General features: G+C 55.9%; 2 protein-coding genes across 10 annotated transcripts in view; one reads left to right on the top strand and one right to left on the bottom strand.

Annotated features, from left to right (window-relative positions):
• Positions 1-11,157: 11,157 nt before the first annotated feature.
• On the top strand, positions 11,158-20,308 carry PRR7 (proline rich 7, synaptic). 7 transcript variants are annotated; one of them, XM_043491494.1, is made up of 4 exons: positions 11,590-11,797; positions 14,819-15,085; positions 18,157-18,865; positions 19,273-20,308. In XM_043491494.1, exons 2-4 carry the CDS (start codon positions 15,077-15,079, stop codon positions 19,650-19,652), a joined length of 1,098 nt encoding a protein of 365 aa, XP_043347429.1. In that variant the 5' UTR covers positions 11,590-11,797; positions 14,819-15,076; the 3' UTR covers positions 19,653-20,308. The 7 variants fall into 7 exon arrangements, 4 of the variants coding, with proteins under 4 accessions (XP_043347430.1, XP_043347429.1, XP_038270354.1 ...); XM_043491495.1 differs by lacking the exons at positions 11,590-11,797; positions 14,819-15,085 and adding an exon at positions 11,158-11,303; XM_038414426.2 differs by lacking the exon at positions 14,819-15,085.
• DBN1 (drebrin 1) overlaps positions 20,285-22,947 on the bottom strand; it is a 33,897-nt gene continuing 31,234 nt past the window's right edge. For all 3 annotated transcript variants that reach the window (XM_038414425.2, XM_038414424.2, XM_038414423.2), the window contains 4 exons: positions 22,480-22,614; positions 21,820-22,388; positions 21,345-21,444; positions 20,285-21,228 (listed from right to left, as the gene is read on the bottom strand). In XM_038414425.2, coding sequence (XP_038270353.1) covers positions 21,158-21,228; positions 21,345-21,444; positions 21,820-22,388; positions 22,480-22,614 — 875 coding nt within the window. In that variant the 3' untranslated portion in view covers positions 20,285-21,157. The remainder of the gene's footprint in view (positions 21,229-21,344; positions 21,445-21,819; positions 22,389-22,479; positions 22,615-22,947) is intronic.

A 22,947-nucleotide genomic window follows, 5' to 3' on the forward strand; every position in this document is an offset into this window, starting at 1 on the left:
CTGTGCCTTCCCCAGCAACCCCCCCACCCCCGTGCCCGGCCCAGGCTGCCATATTCCCCCTGCCAGTTACCTGGGGCTGGGGGGCTCTGTCCTTTTCTCACTGCACTCCCCTTGCCCCTCCCCAGCATGTGTCCAGCCTGCTTGGCCCCTCTCCCTGGCAGCCAGGAGTGGAGGGAGGGGACTGAGCTGCTTCTCAAGCCAGCTGAGGGTGGCCGCGGAGGGTCCTGCTTCATGCAGCTCAGTGGCTGCCTGCAAGAGCCAGGCTGGGGAGGGAGCAGCGTCCCACACCCTCCACTCTCAGGCCTGGCTGCCAGGGGCCGGGGCTGAGAGAGCTGGAAACGTGATGAGGGGGAAGGGAGGCTCCCACCCAGAGGGCCTTAGCGCTGTTCCTATGGTTAGGCCTATAGCACAATGTTGAGAAGTCTGTGTTGACTCTGTGAAGAAGATACATGGGGTTGGCTGGCTGCCAGGGCTGTCTTCCCAGGGACAGGTTCATAACCTTATCAGTCCTCAGTGAGACTATTCAACTGAGCTCTCAAACCTCAGTGAGGTTCTGTTTGCAGTTCCTGGGTGACATGGCAGCTTGAACTTGTCACAGCTCATGCAAGATTGCACCTTCGCTGCTTTCATGGGAGACTCAGGACAGTCACCTCACCAAACAACTTGGACAAACAGGTTGAAGATTCCCTGGACTGGTGGGAGGACACCACAACCGTGAGGCCGGCAGTCCCTTTGGCCAGTGCCACTGGCTACTGTAACAACGGATGCATTGCCGCTCAGATGAGGGGCACATCCTGGTGTTCATACAGGCCAGGGCAGGCAGCCACCTCAAGGGACCAGTCTACACATCAACCTGCAGTCAGAAATGTCTGTCTCTGCTTTCTCCTTCTCATCAGAGGGAAGTCTGGCAAGATCTTGCCAATGTGGCATGTATGTTTCACATCAACTGACAGGGTGGCACAGGATCCCCCTCTGGGTGCTGAAGCAATACAATTATGGAATGGGTGCATAGCCCATTGTATTCACATTTCGGCAGTGTACATTCCTGGAACACACACTACCACACCGATGTTCTCAGCAGACGCTTCTCCCAGGACAAAGAATGGGAGCTGGACCCCCCACAGACCCTAGACGACATATTTGAATGTGGGAATGTCCAGAGGTGGATCTGTTTGCCTCAGCCACAAACAGGAAGTGTCATCTGTTCTGTTCCAGGGAGACTAGGCCTTCAGTCTTTGGAAGATGCATTTCTCCTTCCTTGAACAAAGGGCCTGTGTCAAGGTTCCTTCCCCACTCTGAACTCTAGGGTACAGATGTGGGAACCTGCATGAAAAACCCCCTTAGCTTATTTTTACCAGCTTAGGTTAAAACTTCCCCAAGGTACAAACTATTTTACCTTTTGCCCCTGGACTTTATTGCTGCCACCACCAAGCATCTAACAAATATATAACAGGGAAAGAGCCCGCTTGGAAACGTCTTTCCCCCGCGCCCCAAAATCCTCCCAAACTCTACACCTCCTTTCCTGGGGAAGGCTTGATAAAAATCCTCACCAATTTGCATAGGTGAACACAGACCCAAACCCTTGGATCTTAAGAACAATGAAAAAGTAATCAGATTCTTAAAAGAAGAATTTTAATTGAAGAAAAGGTAAAAGAATCACCTCTGTAAAATCAGGATAGTAAATACCTTACAGGGTAATCAGATTCAAAACATAGAGAATCCCTCTAGGCAAAACTTAAGTTACAAAAAGACACAAAAACAGGAATATACATCCCATTCAGCACAACTTATTTTATCAGCCATTTAAACAAAACAGGATCTAATGTATCTCTAACTAGATTGCTTATTAACCCTTTACAGGAGTTCTGACCTGCATTCCTGCTCTGGCCCGGCAAAGGCAACACACAGACAGAGAGAACCTTTGTTTCTCCCTCCCTCCAGCTTTGAAAGTATTTTGTCTCCTCATTGGTCATTTTGGTCAGGTGCCAGCGAGGTTATCCTAGCTTCTTAACCCTTTACAGGTGAAAGGGCTTTTCCTCTGGCCAGGAGGGATTTAAAGGTGTTTACCCTTCCCTTTATATTTATGACACGCTCCCCAAATCACAGATAGGATGTAACACTGGCTGTGATTTCTTCCTGGAGATCTTGGAGAAAACAAACAGACTTAATAAGACACGTGCACCTCTAAATATACTATCAAGTATATAAAGACTAACAATATTTTCCACATCTCAAGGATGATTTTAACCAGTTGATTCTGGGAAACTTTCACAGGAGAGTGCATCAGCCACTTTGTTAGAAGCTCCTGAGATGTGTTGGATGTCAAAATCAAAATCTTGGAGCGCTAAACTCCACCGAATAAGTTTTTTGTTATTTCCCGTGGCGATATGAAGCCACTGTAGCGCAGCATGGTCAGTTTGCAGGTGGAAACGCCGTCCCCAAACATATGGGCGTAGTTTTTCCAGAGCGTAGACAATAGCGTAACATTCTATTTCAGTGACTGACCAGTTGCTTTCCCTCTCAGACAGCTTCTTGCTGAGAAACACTACAGGGTGGAATTCTTGATCCGGTCCTTCCTGCATTAAAACTGCTCTCACACCACGCTCGGAAGCATTGGTGGTTACTAGGAATGGTTTGTCAAAGTCTGGGGCCCTTAGCACAGAGTCAGACATGAGCATTGCTTTAAGCTGGTTAAAGGCCTTCTGACACTCTTCTGTCCACTGAATGGCATTTGGCTGTTTCTTTTTGGTTAGGTCTGTCAGTGGGCAACAATTTGGCTGTATTGTGGTACAAATCGCCTGTAATAACCGGCCAAGCCTAAGAAGGATTGGACCTGTTTCTTTGACTTTGGGACAGGCCACTTTTGGATAGCATCCACTTTGGCCTGTAGGGTATTAAGAGTTCCTTGACCCACCTGGTGTCCGAGGTAAGTCACTCTGTTTAGGCCTATTTGATACTCCTTATCCTTAACAGTTAGTCCTGCCTCCCTTATGCGCTCGAAGACTTTTTGTAGATGTTCCAGGTGTTCTGCCCAGGAATCCGAAAATATGGCCACATCGTCAAGGTAGGCAACTGCATATTCTCCTAATCCCGCTAGGAGACCATCTACAAGTCTTTGGAAGATGGCGGGTGCATTCCGCAGCCAAAAGGGAGAACATTAAATTCATACAGCCCGACATGGGTGGTGAAGGCTGATCTTTCCTTGGCGGATTCATCTAGCGATACCTGCCAGTACCCCTTAGTTAAGTCCAAAGTAGAGATGAACTGGGCCCGTCCCAGTTTCTCTAATAGTTCATCAGTGCGTGGCATTGGATAGTTGTCTGGGCGAGTTACAGCATTTAGCTTATGATAGTCCACGCAAAAATGTATCTCCCCATCTGGTTTGGGAACTAGAACCACTGGAGATACCCAGACCACCAGAGAGGCAGGGAAAGCCAGAACAAAACGGGTGGAGGGAGGAGAGAGGAACAACCCTGGTTGCAGTTGGAGCGGATACCCGAATGGACATCTTCAGACCACCCCCTACTACCGGGGGCAGCCCAAGGCCCCAACAGCACACCAAGGAATACTCCAGACACCTTATCTTACTGCCACACCGTTCTCCAGCATCCCACCTCACTCCAGTGATCCGTCAGCTGGACGATGTTTTAAATGTAATGAGCCGGGGCATGTGAAGGTCAACTGCCCCAAGAACCCCAGAATCACCTCTGTAAAATCAGGATGGTAAATGCCTTACAGGGTAATCAGATTCAAAACATAGAGAATCCCTCTAGGCAAAACCTTAAGTTACAAAAAGACACAAAAACAGGAATATACATTCCATTCAGCACAGCTTATTTTATCAGCCATTTAAACAAAACAGAATCTAACGCATCTCTAACTAGATTGCTTATTAACCCTTTACAGGAGTTCTGACCTGCATTCCTGCTCTGGCCCCGGCAAAGGCAACACACAGACAGAGAAAGCCTTTGTTTCTCCCCCTGTCCAGCTTTGAAAGTATCTTATCTCTTCATTGGTCATTTTGGTCAGGTGCCAGCAAGGTTATTTTAGCTTCTTAACCCTTTACAGGTGAAAGGGTTTTTCCTTTGGCCAGGAGGGATTTAAAGGTGTTTACCCTTCCCTTTATATTTATGACAGCCTATATTACACATTTCCCCCAATATCTCTGATTCTAAAAGTGAGGAACAAGATCAGGCAAGACAAAGCCAGGGTTGTCCTGATAGTCCCTGCATGGCCGAGGGAAGCCTGGTTGGGATGGATTGGATCACAGAAACCCCCTGGGAGCTGCCACCTGATGTGCAAGACTACTTCCGCTCCTGCTTTCCTGCCCTGTCAGCTTAGGACTTCAGTGCCCTGCCTGGTTTGAGCCAGACCCACTAGCCTGCTGCAACCCCAGGCCCAAGTCTGAACCACGTCCCCTAATAGTGGTAGGCTTAACTGAAAGCAGCTTACAGAAGTGTTCCTGTCCTTGACACGCAGATGCCCAGCTCCCAATGGGGCCCAAACCCTGAATAAATCCATTTTACCCTGTATAAAGCTTAAGTGCCCAATCAAGAAGCACAGTGCATCTTGGAAGGCTCCAGTCCACATAAGAAGTCTTCCTGGAGACATTCAAGATGCTAGGTGGGCAATGGCTTCTGCCTGTAAAAACTGAGAGTCATGCCTGGACCTGTGACTGGCCCAGGTGACTCCAGAACTCCACCTTGGAGCTGGACTTTGCATAGGTGAGAGGAGGGGGGTCTCCACCCCTAAGAGAGAGTCTATTTAAGCCCGGGGGAGACCCCTCCATTTTGTCTTCAGCTGGATAAGGAGATCGCCTCTCCACTCCCAAGGATACCTGAAAGAAACTGGAAAAGACAGTAACTACAGGGGGTGTGAGTGCTTGCTAGACCCAGACTAGAAGGAGATCAGTCTGTGAAAGGAAGCTTACTGGAACTGGTGAGGTTTTGTCTGTATTCAGTTTGATTAGACATAGACTTGAGGGTTTTATTTTATTTTGCTTGGTAATTCACTTTGTTCTGTCTGTTACTACTTGGAACCACTTAAATCCTACTTTCAGTATTTAATAAAATCACTTTTTACTTATTAATTAACCCAGAATATGTATTAATACTGGGGGGGAGGGGCACAAACAGCTGTGCATATCTCTCTGTCAGTGTTATAGATGGTGAACAATGTATGAGTTTACCCTGTATAAAGCTTATACAGGGTAAACTCATAAATTGTTCACCCTCTGTAACACTGATAGAGAGACATGCACAGCTGTCATCTCCTCCTTCCCTTCCCCCTCCGCCCCGTATTAATACATACTCTGGAGTCACCTGGGCAAGGCACAGGTCCATGCGTGACACACAGTTTTTACAGGCAGCAGCCATTGCCCACCTGGCATCTTGAATGTCTCCAGGAAGACTTCTTATGTGGACTGGAGCCTTCCAAGATGCACTGTTCCTTAAGTGCTTCTTGATTGGGCACTTAACTTTGCGAATTCCTTTCTCCAGGAACTGACCAAATGCTCTACTAAGGTTATTTAGAAATCAAGCCAGTACATGGCCACTATTCATAACTTTGAACACAAAAATGATACCTGCATACAAATTGGATTAATATTCAGTAGATCATAACCTTTACATAGATATGTTACATGGCATATGTAGCATAGAACATATTCCAGTTATGTCATATATATTCCATAAAGCCTTATGGGGGGCACTGTCACACTGGTATCCTGACTTGTTTGACTGCTGGACGAGGAGACATCTTCCATGCTTCCCTCATCTTCTCTCTCAAGATGTGGGCCGAGCACTTCATCCCAGCCTAAAGGGCCTCTGCCTCCAAGCATGGTTAGTTCCTTAAGTATTCTAAGTCATCTGTAATGTGGTCTTTCCCCATTTTGTCTTGCATTCTCCCCTTGTCATTGCTTATGGTGACCGGATACTCAGCACAGTTAACCTTTTTAGTGAAGACTGAATCAAAATAGGCATTAAACACTGTAGCCTTCCTAAAGTTATCCATTATTAGTTCTTCTTCGCCACTAAGTAAAGGATCTATGCTTTGTCGTTCTCTTGCTCCTAATGTATTTAAAGACCCTCTTTTTATTGCCTTTTATGTTCTTGGCTAGGTGTAACTCATTTTGTGCCTTAGCCTTTCTGATTTTTTTCCCTATATGATTCTGCTATTCTTTGGTGGTACTCCTTAGCAATTTGCCCATGTTTCCACTTTTTGTAGGATTTCTTTTTGATTTTCAGGCCATTAAAGAGCTCCTGATAGTGCTATATTGGCCTCTTACTATTCTCCCTATGTTTCCTTTGCATCGGAATTGGTGGTAGTTGTACATTTAATAATGATGACTCCCTGTTTACAATTACATGTTGAGACCTTTCACTCAGACAACTATATCATCTGCTTCCCCCTCCAATATGGAACAGCAGTATGTATTGAACACATCGTTACTGCATCATTATTGGCAATTCCACCATGGACCAATCCCAGTGTTAGGATTTTCATAATTTTGTTCCTCATATACTTTACAAACTCCTTATTGGCCATAACTCTGCTGGCCTTAGATTTTTTCCTTGCGGCCTTTTGATTCTTTTCTCAACTTCCTGCAGTTCATAGCTTCTGATTTGTATTCATTACCCTCCACTTTCCCTGTCTCCCTTTTGTTAGAGATAGGGGGTTGTTTTTATAGCTGCTTTCACTTCCCCTATAAGCCAGTTTTTTTCTTTCTCGGTTGAGACTTTTTTTATTTTGGTTTTTAGGCATTTAATTAAATCTAGTCCTATCCAAATCTGCTTAGAGTTGTCCCCACCCCACCCCCCCAGCTGATTTCCTTTCAACCACTGTGGAGGGGCTTTTTTTTAACCAAGCCCCTGAGGAATGCCTGTTGTCTTTTGTGAAATATGCTGGTTGATGCGAACCCTTCCCTTTGTATTTTACTGTGGAACTCATTACTGTCACAATGCTTCCAGCCAGAGGAGGACACCTCTCAATTGCCTCCCTTTCCCTCTTAGAAAGACAGATCTACTGCTCACTTGTTGGCACCTGGATGCCCCGGTCAGTGGTGCCCTGCTTTAGACAGATGACAAAGCCCATGAGCCCATTTCTTCTTTATGCATTCTGGGAACAAGGCTGTCTTTAATGTATTCAGAACTGGGCAGCCCACTCTACCTCCTCTGAGTGCACCAAGGCTGTAATACCTCACACCACTTCCTTTAGTCGTACCTGCTGTGGCAGGGGAGACATGGCTTCCTGGGGCAGGGGCCATCCCTTCTGCCTGGCGCGGCTGTATGAGTGCTACAGTGCTGTGGGGCTGGGTCAGATGTGTTTTGACCCTTGTACATGTGGGTTCTAAGCTGGAATTTCTTCTCTTTCCAAAGTTTGCAAGAGCAGCACCTGCATGGCAGGTATCCTGGCAGAGCTTGCGCTGGGCTGGCCCCATTCCCTCAGCTATGGCTGGGCATGGGGGAAATGGGCCACCCATGGGAAGGCTCAGGAAGCAGGTGCTGCTTGCAGCCTGATGTGTCTTGCTGGCCTTAGCTGGTACTGGGTCTGGCTGGGGAGGGGATGGACCCTTGGCCTGCGGGTAGGAGTTGAATTGGGCTGGTGCTGGCAGCTCTCCAGGGTCCTGTCCCTTCAGAGCTTCTTGCTGCTCTGCTCGGTCCCTGTCCTTCACAGCTGCACATGCCTGAGAACGGCAAGCGCCGTTTGTTATCTTAGGAACCGTTGCCATGGGAACAGGCAAAAGTAGTGCTTTCTCGCCAGGAAAAGGAGCATCTTCGACTAAAATCCCAGGAATTTTCTCTGCTGCAGCCTGAAGACTCAAACTCCCCAGTCCTGCAGGAGGGGCTCTGCCCCGGTACAGCTCTAGCCCTGGCCCCTTGCGGCCACCTTCCCCCATGGCTGCCCAGCCCTAAGGGGGTCTCTGTGTACCCTCAGCAGCACAGCGGCTGGCACCGGAGACAATGCCCCCTTCATGTGAACCCAAGCCAGGGCTGGGGCTGGTTCTCCACCCAGTCTCTCTGGCTCCTTGGGCAAGGCCAAGCAGGTCCGATCTGGGAGTGGGTTCCCCTGGTTTCAGCTCTCCACAGGGTGTTGCCCTGCTGAGAGGAGCAGGGCTGCCTGGCCAATGTGTGTGGGCAGCCTGGGCGTTCATGGCTGAGTTGAGCCCGAGAGCAGTGGGCAGGAGCCTGGACTATTGGACTGCAGGCCTGTACATAAGCTATTCCCAGTGGGGCAGTGCTGCGGGGGACCCTCACTGGACTAGGCTGCTAAATGGCTAGAAGAGGTGTTGAATCCCATGCCAGCCACCCCTGTAAAACCAGGAGCCTGCTGGCTTGGACCATGGGGCATGGATCAGAGCTAGCAGGCACTAGAGCTGCATCACCAGAGGGAGGGCAGGGCTTTCCTCACCTCTGGGGCCGGAGCCTGGTCTGGCTAACAGTGCTGGGGGCTGGACCCTCGGCCAGGTGCAGAAGGGCAGGAGCAGCTCTGGCTAGTTCAGTTAGAACAGTGAGCGCATGACTCCTCCAAGGCTGGCCTGGGCCCCCAGAGTGGTTCTGTCTTCACATACCTGCTGCCCCCCCCATCTTTCCCTTCCATAAGCCGGGGAGGCAACACAGCAAAGCAAGTTTCAGGGGTGAGTGATGCTCTCAGCTGTTGCTAGGATAACCGCTCCTCCCCCAACCGTGTGGCTGGCAGCAGCTTTTTGACTCCTTCCACCCTCTGCTTTCTTGGCTTATTTGGGGGAGTTGGATTCTGTGTTGCCACTCCACCTTGCAGTGATGGACGTGTTCTCGGCCTGGGCCTGGAGGGGTCTGGCCAGTTGTGGCCCTGGCCTGTTGTCCACCAGCCCAGAGCAGCCTTGGAGTAGGTGAATGACCCTGCCTGGAACAGAAGCAGTGAGCATCTCCCATCTTGCATCACTGCTGGCTGGACCATGCCACAGCTCCAGGAAAGCTGCGCTCACTGGCAGCCTTGCAGCTGGGCCAGGGTGGCCTCCAGCATGGGAGACAGCTCTGAGATCCCATCTCAGCAGCCAAATTCCCCATTCTAGTGAGGGAGAGCCAGGCAAGTGCCGGGGAAGTGCTGTGGGAACAGGGAGCCTGCCCAGGGTTCCAGTGCTTCACAGGGTCCTGCCCAGTGGAGCCTACAGGCTAATGGCACCCTGCTTGGGCAGTGTAGCTGCTGTTGCAGGGAGAGCTGTCTGCAGCAGCTAGGCAGTCAGGACTGAGCCTAGGAACAAGGGCACCAGGAGCTGCTGATGGCAATGGGCCCCGTGTCCCCCTGCGTTGAGCTAGGCTCTGTTTTGGGGAAGGGGAACTCCAGCTCTGTGCATGTGCCAATCTAATGTTCTGTGGATGAGGCTGAGCATTGGTCTCCCACTGCCCAGGCCCTGGAAATGGCAGCCTGATTCCCATTCCAGGGGCAAGGGCCGGTTCACAAAGGAGATGAGTCAGAGGAAGGGATCTCCTACCCCACCCCCACAATAATGCAGCTGCCAATACCTATCCATGGGACCTGGGCCTCCCCTTTGGCCTGAAGAAGAGACAGCCAGGCACTCACCATTGTCCCAAGCGCCTCCAGTCCCTTGCCCTGCGTGACCTATCCCATGCAGCCCCTGCCCTCAGAAATATTCTAATAATTCCTGTAAGTCACAGAACCAGCCAGGGAGTCAGCCTGGAGAAACACTGCAGTGACTGCTGGGGCATGACCCCAGGCAGCTCCCCATGGCCCGGGGCAAAGAGCAGGGTGGGCGGCTGCAAATGAGATAGGCGCCTGCAGTGCAACATGGCAGCAGACAAGGCCAATGCAATGTGGACGGTCCTGGAGGGAACAGGATGGCGGGGAATGGAACAGTCGCCCTGGGAGTACAGGGTCAGTACTTGGCATTTCCTGAACAACCATGGAACTTACATTACAGCTCCTGGGCTGATTTGGGGTCAGACACCCTGGCCTGGCTCGGGAGGTTGGTAGCTTACTGACAGGCCAACCCCATGGGGGTAGCAAGGGGCTGACATAGGAAAGGAACAGCCCAGGCAGCTGTAATGGCCTGGGGCAGGAGGGCCTCTACCACTGGGATGTTTAAAAGCTCTGGCCTGAGTCCAAGGGAGCTTGGGGCCTCGGGATGGGAGCCTCAGCCAGCTGACTGATTTGGGGGGGACTTGCGGGCCAGTCTCCAGATCTGACACCAGTGAGGCAGGGGCCCTGGGGGCAGCTGGCAGAGAAGTGAGGTCTTCTGGAGAATACCCCTGCTGCAGGGCAGCCCTGCACCACAGCTGGTCCCCAATGGGGCCAGACCCAGAGGGTCTCATACACAGGCAGCAAGGGCAGAAGGTGGGGCTGCTCTAACCAGTCCCAGCACGGGGAGACCAAGCTGGCCACACTCAGTCCCTGGGCCAGTGCTAGTGCCGCAGCATGCAGGCTTAGGCTCACAGGTGCTGGGCATGTAATGCATTCCCGAGTTGCTTGGCCTGTTTGCAGCCTCTGTGCCTGCATGGCCGCAGGCTGGGCAGTGGGACCTCACCGGCTGGCTAGAGAACTTGTAGGCTCTTTGTGGCAAGCGCCTGTCCCACATCTCTGCCCCTCACTCCCTGAGCCCCCTCTACCACCATCCATGAGGGGCCATCTCTGCCCTTCTCTCTTGCCTGGGGGTAACACCTCTGGAATTTGAGTCCCACGTGGGCCAATGAGATAGGGGGCATGTGTCTGTTTAAATTACCCTGAGCTGACTCCGTGGCCTGTCCCTGCTCACTCCCGGGGCCCTGCCAGGGAAGAACAACACATGTAATTAAGTGCCAGCGAGTGGCAGTTTTGTGCGTTTCTCCCAGCGCTGTCACCATGACAGCAGCGCGGAGTGGCTGCGGGTTGCATTGTTCCTGCCATTGGCAGCTCTGCAGTCGGAATTGGCAGCTGTCGGTCTGTGGCGAGCACATGGGGGGAGCAGCAGTGGGCTCTGCCCCATGCCCCCCCAGCTCCTGCCAGCCTTGCCAAATTAGCAAGAGGGGGCAGCTCGATATTGGGCTGCAGCCCCGTGCCAGCTCCCGACACCCACCTCTAGAGCCTTGCCCAACCTGGCATCACCTCTGTGCCACCCACATGGGCGGTGCATCCTCCTGGCACATGCCCCCCCCAGGTGACTCTACTGCCCCCCCTTTTTGTCCTCACCGCAGGCCAAGCCTGTGTCTGTCCCTCCCTGGAGCCTCTTAGGGGGCCAGAGTTTCTCCATAATCCACCGGACAGGGGCCTCTGTGCCCCACAGCCCCGTTCTCAAGCTGCACAGTGAGGGCTCTGACTGGATAAAGCAGGTAGCAAATAATGGGGATGGTGTCTGGGAGCCAGGACGCCTGGGTTCTAGCCCCAGCTCTGGGAGCGGAGCGATGACCCCTGGTTGGGCGGGGGAGAGGCGAACCAGGACGCCTGGGTTCTAGCCCCAGCAGCGCGGGTGAGGGTCCCTGGGACCGGCAGGAAACGCCAGGCAGGGGGCTCCCGGGCCGATTCCGTGGGGGGCGCAGCCCCAGCCGGTTCCACCCCCAGCAGCGGGGGGGCTGGAGGGGCGGCCGGGGGAGGGGCCAGCGGCGGGGCGGGAGCCGGGCGGGGCCGGGCGAGCTCGCGAGCGAGAGCCGGGCAGAGCCGGGGAGCGCTCGGCAGACAAAAGGAGCCGGGCCGGGGCCTCCCTCCATGGCGGGGCGCGGGGAAGCGGCCGCCCGGAGGGGCCCGGCCTGAGCGCGGGCTCGGGCTCGGCGCTGCACTTGCGCGGCCGCCCGGCGCAGGATCGGGGCCGCCGAGATCGGCGCATCCGGTAACTTGCGCGGGGGCAGCGGCGGGGGGAGCCGAACGCGCGCACCTGTCTGCGCGCGTGCCCGGATGCGGAGGCGTATACAGCCCCCGCGTGTGCCCGAACGGGGGGAGGCGCGCGGGGGCCCCTGGAGAGCGCGGGGGCTGCACCGTGCACGAGCCGGGGGCGAGCGGGGCTGGGACACGGACCCCCCCCCCTGCGGCGGAGCCGGCTCGAGGGGTGCGGGGCAGAGGCCGGCCCCTCCACGTGCTCGGCGCGGGGGCCCCGCAGGGTGGCTGGAGCCGGGGTCCCTGGGGTCCCGCAGCCCGGGTCTGGCCCGCCCCCGCCGCCGCCCCGCGCCAGGGGAGATGGAGCCGGGGCTCGGAACAGGCGCTAAGCGCGGCCCCGGGGGCTGCGCCCCCTCCCCGCGCGGGCTGGGCCCGGGGCTCGCCGCAGCTCGAGGCTCGCCCGGCGGCTCCGCACCCCGGCCCGCTTCTCTGCGCGCAAGAAGCCGGGCGAGTCCTGCAGAGCCCCGGGGCGCCAGGCTCCCCCCCCCATGCGTGCCGGGGCGCCAGCCCCTTCCCCCCCAAATCCCGGGGCGCCAGCTCCCCCCCACCAATCCCGGGGCACCAGCCCTCCCCTGCAGTGCCCCCCGGGCACCAGCGCCCGCCCCACCTCCTTTGCCCTTGCAGGACCCCTGCCCAGGAATCTGTTTCTTGCCCGTGCCCTACTGCACCACCTGCTTGCACGGGTTTGGCTCCTGTTCCCTTCGAGCCCAGCCTGGTCATGGCTGTGGCTCTGGCTTTCCCCCCTTGGCTGGGTTTGGTAACTTCCAGCCCAGCCTGGTTGGGAGACATGCCCGTGGGGAAAGGAGCCTGCTTGGGCTGCATGCAGGGTATGAGATTTAGGCTTTGCCCATTGCTAAGCAGGGCCGGTTGCAGGTTGCTACTTATGTGCTGAGCCCCCCTGCCCCACAGCAGATAGCGCTAGGCCAAGAGCTAAGGGGGAGTTGTCTCCTGTAAAGGCTTTAGGTGCAGTTAAAACCTCCCCCACACTGCTGCCCTGGAGATGTTGGCATAGCTGGGCAGGTACTGCTTCTTGGCCCTGGAGGGGGGGCAGGATGAACACATCAGAGAGTGTAGGGCAGTTTCCTACCCCTGCTTTCTGGCCTGCACCCAACAACGTGTTAGGGTCAATACTGCTCCAAGTAGGGGCCGCCTTCTGGGCCTGGTGCTAGAGTTGTCCCCTGAGCTCAGAGCCCAGCTGCGGTCTGACACACACAGGTGTGCATTTGCTGGCAGGGGATGTTCCCTCTGGAAATGCAAGGGAAAGATCCACAGGCCCTGGGGGTTTCCCCTCTCAGCACCTTTCTTTGCAACTTGAAGGGAATCTCTTTCTTGCCCTGTGGTAGGCCTCAGATGCTAGACAGAAAGTATCTGGCCCAGTCCCTCCATCCCACTGGCTGCAGTTGCTCCCCTAGGATAAGGGCAGGTGCCAGCTTGGTGATGGCTGACTGCGTTAGAGGAAAAAAGAAAAAGGAGTACTTGTGGCACCTTAGAGACTACCAAATTTATTTGAGCATAAGCTTTTGTGAGCTACAGATGCATCCGATGAAGGGAGCTGTAGCTCACGAAAGCTTATGCTCTAATAAATTTGTTAGTCTCTAAGGTGCCACAAGTACTCCTTTTCTTTTTGCGGATACAGACTAACACGGCTGCTACTCTGAAACCTGTGTTAGAGGAAGGTCTGCCATAGCTTTGCACCTGGCACCCTGGGCAGGTCCCAGCGAGCCCCTCCTTCCATGCAAGGACCTGCAGCCATGTGGCTTAGGGTGGTTTTTGGCATGCTCTCCCCAGGGCTGGCTGGTCTAGAACCTTAGGAACTTTCTCCAGAGCCCCAAGGCATGTTTCTCCAGTGCTAGGGAGGCTGCAATGCCTGACCATGAGGTGTGGATCGCTCCGTTCAGAGTCTTGATGGCAGTGGACGGTTAGAACCAGCTGTGCTTGGCTCTGGCAGCACACGAAGGAGCGGAGAACTTCCTCGACTGCTGGAGCTAGAACAGAGAAAGAGGCCAGTCTTGCTGTGTTTCAGAGTAGCAGCTGTGTTAGTCTGTATTCGCAAAAAGAAAAGGAGGACTTGTGGCACCTTAGAGACTAACAAATTTATTTGAGCATAAGCTTTCGTGAGCTACAGATGCAGCCGATGAAGTGAGCTGTAGCTCACAAAAGCTTATGCTCAAATAAATTTGTTAGTCGTTAAGGTGCCACAAGTCCTCCTTTTCTTTTAGTCTTGCTGTGGAGCCCCCAAGTGGCCCTGGGTGCAGCATGCAATGGTTAATCATTGAAATACAAACACCCTTAGTTCTAGTCTGATTTTTATTCAGCTTCCAGACACTGGAGCTTGTTCTGCCTTTGTCTCGCGTAAAGCTCCCTCTCCCGTCAAATCTTTCTGCCATGTAGGAACTCGGACTGTGATCTATTCACCTCTTAACTTTCGCTGGTAAACTAAACAATTGATCCTCTGGCTCTCACCAGGCAGGGAATCGTGCTACTGGCTCTCTTTGGAACCTTTCCAAGTGTTCTCAGCATCCTTTTGGAAGTGTGGCCCCCAGAATTGGACACAGCATCTAGTAGCAGTCTCACTATGGCTGTCTGCAGAGGTGACACCGCCTGCCTCGTCCTGCTGATAGTTACCAGTTAGAGAATATTTCAATAAGTTTGATGGATTTGAGTTAGCAGGGCCTGAGGAAATTCATCCTAGAGCACAAAGGAACTAGTGGACGCCATCTCAGAAACATTAGCAATTAATTATCTTGGAGAACTTGGGGGAGGGTTGAGGTCCCAGAGGACTGGAGAAGGGCACACAGGTAAAAAAGGGGAACAAAGGGGACCCAGGAAATTATAGACCAGTCAGCCTAACTTCAATACCTGGAAAGATACTGGAACAAACTATTACACAATCCATTTGTGAGCACCTAGAGGATAAGAGGTTATAAGGAACAGCCCGTGTGAATTTGTCAAGAACCAACCTCATCTTCTTTAACAGGGTCACTGGCCTAGCAGATGGGGGGAAGCCGCAGATGAGATATCTTGATTTTAGCAAGGCTTGTGACACAGTCCCACATGACATTCTCATAAGCAAACTGGGGAAGTTCGGGCTAGATGGAATTACTAGAAGATGGGTGCACAACTGGCTGAACAGTCGTCCTCAATGAGGAGTTATCAGCAGCTCGCTGTCAAACTGGGAGAGCGGAGCTAGTGCAGGCATCAGTCCTGAGGCTAGTCCTAGTCGCTATTTTTGTCCATGACTTGGGTAATGGAGTGGAGAGGGTGCTTATAAAATCCACAGCTGACACTAAGCTAGGAGGGGTTGCAAGCATTTAGGAGGGCTGGATTAGAGTTCAAAATGACCTTGACAAACTAAAGAATTGGTCTAAAATCAATAAGATTAAATTAAATAAAGACAAGTGCAAAGTACTACATTTAGGAAGGAAAAATCAAATGTCCAGCTACAGAATGGGGAATAACTGGCCAAGTGATAGCTCTGCTGAAAAGGCTCTGGGGTTACAGTGGATCACAAATTGAACATGAGTGAATCATATGATGCAGCTGCAAAAAAAAGACTAATCACCCTGGTGGTGCATTAACAACAGGAATGTCCTGTGTAAGCCAGGGGAGGTCAGTGTCCCGCTCTACTCAGCACTGGGGAGGCCCTGGCTGGAGTGTCCAGTTCTGGGTACAGCACATTAGGAAAGATGTGGACCAATAGGAGGGAGTCCAGAAGAGAGCAACAAAAAATATCAAAGGTTTAGAAACCCGGACCTATGAGGACAGGTTAAAACACCAGGTGTGTTTAGTCTTGACAAAAGAAACTGACCAAGGGATGGGTACCTGATAAGTTTCCAGTTATGTGAAGGGCTGTTCGAAAGAGGATTGTGATCAATTGCTCCCCGTGTCACTGAAGGCAGGACAAGAAGCAATGGGCTTTGTCTGCAGCGAGGGAGATTGAGGTTAGATATTAGGAAAACTTCTTAACTCTCAGGATGGTTAATCTGTGGCACAGGCGTCTGGAGAGGTTGTGGAATCCCCATCATTGGAGGGTTTTAAGACCAGGTTGGACAAACACCTGCCAAGGAGTGTCCAGCTTTTCTTAGTCCTGCTTCAGCGTAGGGGGCTGGGCTCGGTGACATGTCGAGGTGGTTCCAGCCCTTCATTTCTGTAACGTGGCGATTCCTTGCTCATATAGCCAAGGATCACGTTCGCCCTCCTAGTGAAGCACCGTGCTGGGTGCTCCCATTCAGCAGGCTTGTCATGAGCCCAAGTCCTGGTCTGTGTTGCTGCTTTCCAAGGTGCTGTCCCCCAGCCTGGGAGTGCGGCTGGTCCTCCGGGTTCCTGCGTGTAGGTGGGTTAAAGGCATGGGGCTGAGCCCACTTTACAGTGTGATGCGAATCACTCTGCAGAACTGACCTGTCAGCAGTTATCATGCCATCAATTTTTGTCCTCTACAAAATTAGAGCAACCGCTTTATCTTCAGCCCGATGATACTGACAGCCTTTGGCCAAAACCAGACCCCTGCCGGACCCCTCTAGAAACAAGATGTATGTAAAGGGCAGGCCACCTCCCCACTGTCCTCTTATGGCCAGGGATGGCTCTGCAGCACCCAGCCTCAGTTTCCCCTTCGCAGGTTCCCAGGAATGCTCTGTGGAGGCTTACATGCAATACCAACCCCCTTCCTTGGGGACTGGTTCATTAACATAAAGCAAACCCAAAGGTAAGTCTCTGCTCCACCAGCCTCCCATGGGGTGCAGCACCTCCTCCCTGAGCTCTGGCTAGCTCCCAGCCTCTCCACTCGGCCCAATTTTTAGCCCTTCCCAGGTTCTGCTCAGTCTGTCCCTGTGACAGGGGGTTGCACAGGCCTCCTTGCTGGCCTGTGTTTCAGCTTCCCCAGCTGCGTCCTTCAGGTACCTTATTCAGCAGCTCTCTGTCATTCTTCCCCTTCCCTCCTTGGGCTGAGAAGTCCAGACAGCATCCCTCCCCCGCTGCTGGCTCCCCTTTAGGGCCCAGGGGCTTCCTGTCAACCCAGTTGGGCACCAAGTAATCAGTCATGGGTGCGCCAGCCCTGCTCCCTCTTAAAGGGGCCAGTCACCCCGTGACAGCCTCTGGGGACGAAAATACCCCATTGATAATTGTTTTTGGAGTCTGTCAGCCGGTTTCTAGTCCATTTAATCTGTGCTTCATTAAGAACTAGCACTATACAAATGCAATCAATTAATAATGTAATCGAGGACTGGGTGGGGCTACAGTTAAATGCCTTACAGAAATCTAATTGTCCTTTCAAGTTACCTTTACTAACTATGGTTGTAATCTCAAAACAATACCAAATTTGTTTGACGAGACCTGTTTTCTGTGAAACTACATGGATTGACATTAATTATGCTGCTCTCCTCTTTATTCTTTACTGATTGCATCCTGTAGCAGCTTTTCTATGATATTGCCCAGGATTAACATCAGACTAATTGGCCTATAGTTACCTGGCTCATCTCACTTAAGCTAAAAGGGTATGTTGTGACAATATTCTTTTTCCCCTTCTCTGAGACTTACCCATTGTCCAAGAATTATGAGATATTACCAATTACTCAGTCGCTGCTTAGCCAATTCTTGTACAACTCTTGAGTGAAAATTATCCGTTCTTGTCCCTTTAGAAGTGTTTCACTGCAGCAGTGGCTGCTGCTCTCTGGCCTGGTCAGGACCAGGCTGACAGGCCCTGTGGCATCATGGTGGATCCTGGGGTCCAAGGAAGCTGTTTAACCCAGCTCCTTCGCTTCCCTGGCTCCTTCAGTGAACCTTGAGAAGCAGACGGGGAGAGGAGCTCATCCTGTTCCCAAGCAGACAGGGTCCGGGGCTGCCAGCTATAAGCAATGCCTCCCATTTCAGCTTGTTGCCATGCCAACCCCAGCCCTTCCCAGGAGGCTGGCAAGCCCGATGGCCCCCTTCTCTTCACAATCCCCTTGGACCAGGCTCTGCTGGGCTTGGTGTCTGGGGTAGGGCATGCACAAGGCATGGGACCCTGGCTACGGAAGGGGGTGGGAACATGCACACGGGGGCAGGCAGGGACCCTGGCTATGAAGGGGGGTGGGAACATGCACACGGGAACGCAGCCCTTAAAGGAGCAACTGGGGGTGGGGAAGGGGGCCTGGGCTAATGGGTGGCGGTCGGCATGGGGAGGAGGGAGGGAGCCAGCCAGAGGGAATCCACATGGCTGTAGCCGGGAGCCGGCCTGGCCACCCTGAGCTGGGATCACTTACCTACGGGTGAGTCACTAGGGGAACAGCGGTGTGGCCGTCATGCTCAGGTCGGTCGGTCTGTCTGTCTGTCTGTCTGCAGGGGGCACCATCGGCGGCTCGGCACAGCGATGGAAAGAAGCTGGGCTGGGCGCTCTTGGTTTGGACGGGGCTACCCAGCCTGGCCTGCGGCTCTGCAGATCCCTGTGGCGGACGAGCCCCTCCAGAGTGCCCACCCCCCCGGCTGTCCCTGCCTGGTGCCTGGGGAGCAGGGCAGGCCCTGAGCCTCGCCCCGAAAGCCCCCACCCCATGGACCTCGCCCCCCTGGCTCTGCCTCCCGTCCCTCCCCTGCGCAGGGCACAGGCGCCATGGCAACAGCAGCTGGCAGCGCGGGGGCAGCCCTGAGCCAGTGACGAGGCGTCGGTGCCGGCACCTGGGCCCAGGCGATGGGCAGCAGGCGTGCAGTGCTCTGGGCCCTGCCTGCCTGCGGCTGAGAGGAGCCCCCACCCCAGCCACCATGGTGATGTCCCAGGGCACCTACACCTTCCTCACCTGCTTTGCCGGCTTCTGGCTCATCTGGGGCCTCGTCGTGCTGCTCTGCTGCTTCTGCAGCTACCTGCGGCGCCGCCGGAAGAGCCAGCGGGAGGAGCGGCTGCGGGAGCAGAACCTGCGTGCGCTGGAGATGGAGCCGCTGCACTACCAGGGCTTCTCGGGCAGCCCCCCCGGCCTGGCCCCAGCCCTGCCCCCCCAGCTGCGCGGGGAGCCGCGCCACCCACCTGCCCCGGGCCCCCGGCCCTGGAGCTACAGGCATGGTGAGGGCCGCTGGAGACCCATGGTGCCAATTCGCCCGGCCCAGCCCGGCCCTGCCAGGGCTTCCCCAGGCAGGGTAGCGGGCGCTGCTCGCACAGGCCCGGAGCCTGAGGCAGGGCCAGCCCCTCAGAGCCTCTCTGGCTACCGCAGCCCCGTGCTGCCCCAATGGCCAATCCAGAACCCCTGGCTGCCCGGCCCTGCTAAGCCACTGGGCCTGGCTGTGCTCAGGCCCAGGGCAGAGGCCTTAGGGACACTGACTCCACCGCACCCGTCCTGCTGGCTGGAGTCCTGCAGCCCTCAGAGGCTGCGGTTTAGGCCCCATCTACACATGGAAGAAGGGGGCGAGCCTGGGCCCCAGGGCTGATGCGGCCCCTGCACTCAGTGCTTGTCTATGCTGCTTGCCTTGCAGAGTCGGACCTGTCCAAGCCCCCGTGCTACGAGGAGGCGCTGCTCATGGCTGAGCCGCCGCCACCCTACAGCGAGGTGCTCATGGACACACGAGGGCTGTACCGCAAGATCAACGCCCCGTTCCTGAGCCACGAACGCCCCGAGAAACAGGAGCAGCCCCCCAGCTACAAGCCCCTCTTCCTGGACCGAGGCTACAGCTCAGCCCTGCACCTGCCCAGCTCTGCCAGCCAGGGCCCTGCCCTCTACTTGGGGGCTGAGCACGCCCAGCGCATGTTCCCCAGCTGGATGGACTCAGAGCTCAGTGACAGGGACACATATGAACCTGGAGCCTGGCACCTCCCTGTCTCCATGCCCTTGTTTGGCAGGACTACGGCGGTTTAGGGGCCTGCCGGGCAGAACGCCACACTGGAGCCTGCATGGACTGGGGCTGCAGCAGGGCCTGCCTGGGCTCAAGCTGCCTGTTCTCCTTGGGAGCCGGCCCTGGGCCCCACCTCAGGGCGAGTGCAAACCCTGCCTGGACAATGTGAAGCGCTGCCTGCTGCAGCCAGTGTGTGAGGGGCTGGTCCCCATATCGCCTGGTGGGCCCCTGCCGACGCCCTTGGTGCTGACTGGGGCTCCAAGCAGGCCCAGCACTTGGCTCTTCCCTAGTTTGTTTGTTACAGTTTGAGAATAAAAGTTTGTGGCACCAGATTCATTCCAAGCAGGGCCAGGCTGCCTGGGCGGGGGGACTCGGGGCAGGCTCCACCCTGCCCTCCACAAGAGGTCCTGGAGCGTCCCTCTCCGCGGGTGAGTCCAGCCCCACAGGGCTGGGCAGATCAGCCTGGATCCACTCTCCCCCAGGGCAGAGTGGTCTTCTGTCACAGCACAATGCCCAGGCACCCGCTGACCCTGCAGGCTGCCAAGGCCCAGAGCCCAGCTCCTGCAGCCAGGGCTGGAGCAGGGTGGCCTCCCCCATGCACTCACCAGCCCAGTTCGCTGCCCCTCCCACAGAAAGCAGCCAGGCTCAGCCCAGGCCAGGGTGGAGGCTTTATTTATTAACATACATTAGCACGTTGCCAATACACAATTTGTGCTTTCAAAAAAACCAGTTACTGTACTTGAGAAAGGGACCAAGCAAGGGGGGGACAAAGCGAGGGGGGGCACAGGGGGCTCACAGTCTGGGGGATCGCCACATGGTCTCCTACAGAGACTGGCAGGGTCCTTGCAGCTGAGACAGCCTCAGGCAGGGAGGGAGAGGCAGCCTGGCACTAACTCTCTCCCAGCCCCCACCGTAGGGGTGCTTAACACCTGCAAGGGGAACACCTTCCCCTCTGGGGCGGGGCTCTGCTGCACAAGCACCTTGGGGCTCCACTGAAATGAGGGGGCTGCAGTCAGCCAGAGCCGCACCCACACAGGGTCATTTTATTGCCATATTTATTTTTAATTCGTGCAAAGTTCTCAGGGCTCTGGGCAGAGCCGGCGGGCAAGAGGCGAATGAGGCCCCTGCCCCATGCACAGAGCACCAGCTGCCCAGCCTCCCTCAGGGCACCAGGGCAGGGGAGCTGAGGGGCACGGAGAAATATACAAGCTCAATGCAGAGAGGCAGGAGCGGTGGGGTCGGGGAGCAGGGAGCTACCAGGGAAGGGGGGCGGGCGTACCCACATGGCTCCTAGTGAGACAACTTTTAAAAAAAAGAGAGAGAGAGAGAGAGAGAGAGAGAGAGAGAGGGGAAAGCTGTAAAAGTTGCCCTGGGGGGGCAGGGGTGCCGCGGGGCTGGCCCATCCAGCCGGGCCCAGGGGCACACGCAGACGGAGAGGGATGGGGCTGGGCCCCTCATTGTGGCCGTCTTGCACTGCTGGGATCTCACGGTGGCGGTCCCGGGGGTCTGACACGCACAGGGCCCAGCCTTAGACGCTGCCCCCAAAGCTCTCCTCGTCCTCAGGCACCGGGTCGGCGTCCCAGCAGGTGATGTCGATCTCTGTGGGAGAGTCGGACATGTTAGTACCAGGCTGCCCAGTGCCCCCCGCACCTCCCCAAGGGGGAGCAACACAAGGCTTTGGACTCCCCCCACATGCACAGGGCTGCCCCACTCACCGGGGGGCTTGGCGTAGAACACAGCAGGAGGAGTTTTGGCAGAAGTCTCCACCTGGCCGAACTCTTCGTCCTGTGACTGGCTGAAGTAGCCCTCGCTGGCCTGGAAAGGAGAACGGAGCCACCATCAGCAGCAGCACAGAGGAGCCCAGAGCAGAGCGAGCAGCCAGCGGGGCAGTGGTTCCAGCTGGCCCTTTACCACCTAGCCACAGCCCAGGGCTTGCCAGCACCGGGAGCTGAGCAGGGCCCTGCGTGCAGCTCCAGGACACCCCTCCCACTGCCACTGCTGCAGGCTCAAGCTGGGCTCGGTACCCGGGAAGGCCCAGGAGCCAGAGCCCACCCGCCAAGGGGTCTGCAGGGCATGGAGGACAGAGCCAGGGTTTCAGTGGATATAGGGCAGGCGCCCCAGGAAGACGCTTGCCTGACCAGGTTGGGGGAAGGGGCTCCAGGTGCAGCAGGAACTTGGTGCCCAGCTCACCTGCACCCCTTCCTTCTGGGCCATCTCCCCATTGGTCAGCAGCTGGGGCTCGGGGGCCTGCTGCCCACTGGCAGCCTCCTGCAGGGCATGCTGGTAGCTGAGCGTCATCTGGTGCGGCCCCTCCATGGCAATGAGGGTGGCCGGCTCCTCGTCCTGCTCCGCGTCGCAGAAGGTGGCCGGTGGTTCGGGCAGCTCGTCGAAGTTCAGCAGGTTGTCGTCAGGGGGGGCGGGGGTCACAGGGGTGGCTGGGGGCACGTCCACCTCCACCAGGAGGGGCGCAGGGGGCCCTGGCGATGCAGGTGTGGCCAGCTCCCAGGCGGCGGGTGGGGTGGTGCTGTCGTTCTGCCACAGGTCGATAAGGCTCTCGGGGCCGGGGGGCTGCGTGGGGCCTGAGGACTCCTCTGCGGGCAGCATGGCCACAGGGAACAGCAGCGGCTCTCTGGGCTCCAGGAACACAAGGTCCTCGGTGGGGCCCAGCCCGCCCCCCTGTGCCGCTGTCCACTTAGGGTCCCCAGGCGGCTCGTCTGCTGTCAGCGGCGCCAGCACCTCGCTGCTGGGTCCGGGCGAGTCTGCACCGAGGGGGAGAGAGCGTATCAGAGTCCAGCCCCAGCTCCCGCCTGCCCTCCGGGGAGGGGTACCCTGGGCTCCCCTGCACCCCACCTTTCCGTGGGGCCTGCTGCGTCACTTCATCCAGAGCCCTCTCGATCTGCTCCCCGACAGGTGTGGAGGCCGGGCTGGAGTCACAGGGGCTGCAGCCCACGGCCGAGGCCTTTCTGTGAGCGTCCGACTGGCTGCCTGCGAACGAGCGAGACAGAAGCTGAAGGGGCCCCAGGCCGACCCCTCGCCAGCTAGTGCGTTGGCACATGTGCAAATAAGCAGGCCCCTCGTATGCATGCACCCCTCCCACCATCAGCCCACCCTGCAGTCCCCTTCTGCCGCCAAGAGTCCCTGGGGGTGCCTCCTCCTGCAAGCCTTCTGCTGGCACCCTGCTTGCCCCCTGGGGCCTGCAGCAAGGTGAGGGCCAAAGGCCCGCCAGAGCACAGGCCCCAGGGTGGTTGAGCACTGGCCTGAGAGCAGGACGCTCCAGCCGGGTGGCTGGGGCCCCAGGGCGATGGGGCCAGTCCTTGA

Source organism: Dermochelys coriacea, chromosome 8 (assembly GCF_009764565.3).
Source record: "Dermochelys coriacea isolate rDerCor1 chromosome 8, rDerCor1.pri.v4, whole genome shotgun sequence".
Taxonomy (NCBI): domain Eukaryota; kingdom Metazoa; phylum Chordata; order Testudines; family Dermochelyidae; genus Dermochelys; species Dermochelys coriacea.

What these genes read in the sequence shown, in the direction of transcription:
- PRR7 (XM_043491494.1), top strand. An exon ending in GCCCTGGAGCTACAGGCATG is followed by an intron (nt 18,866 to 19,272) that starts GTGAGGGCCGCT and finishes CTTGCCTTGCAG; the next exon opens with AGTCGGACCTGTCCAAGCCC.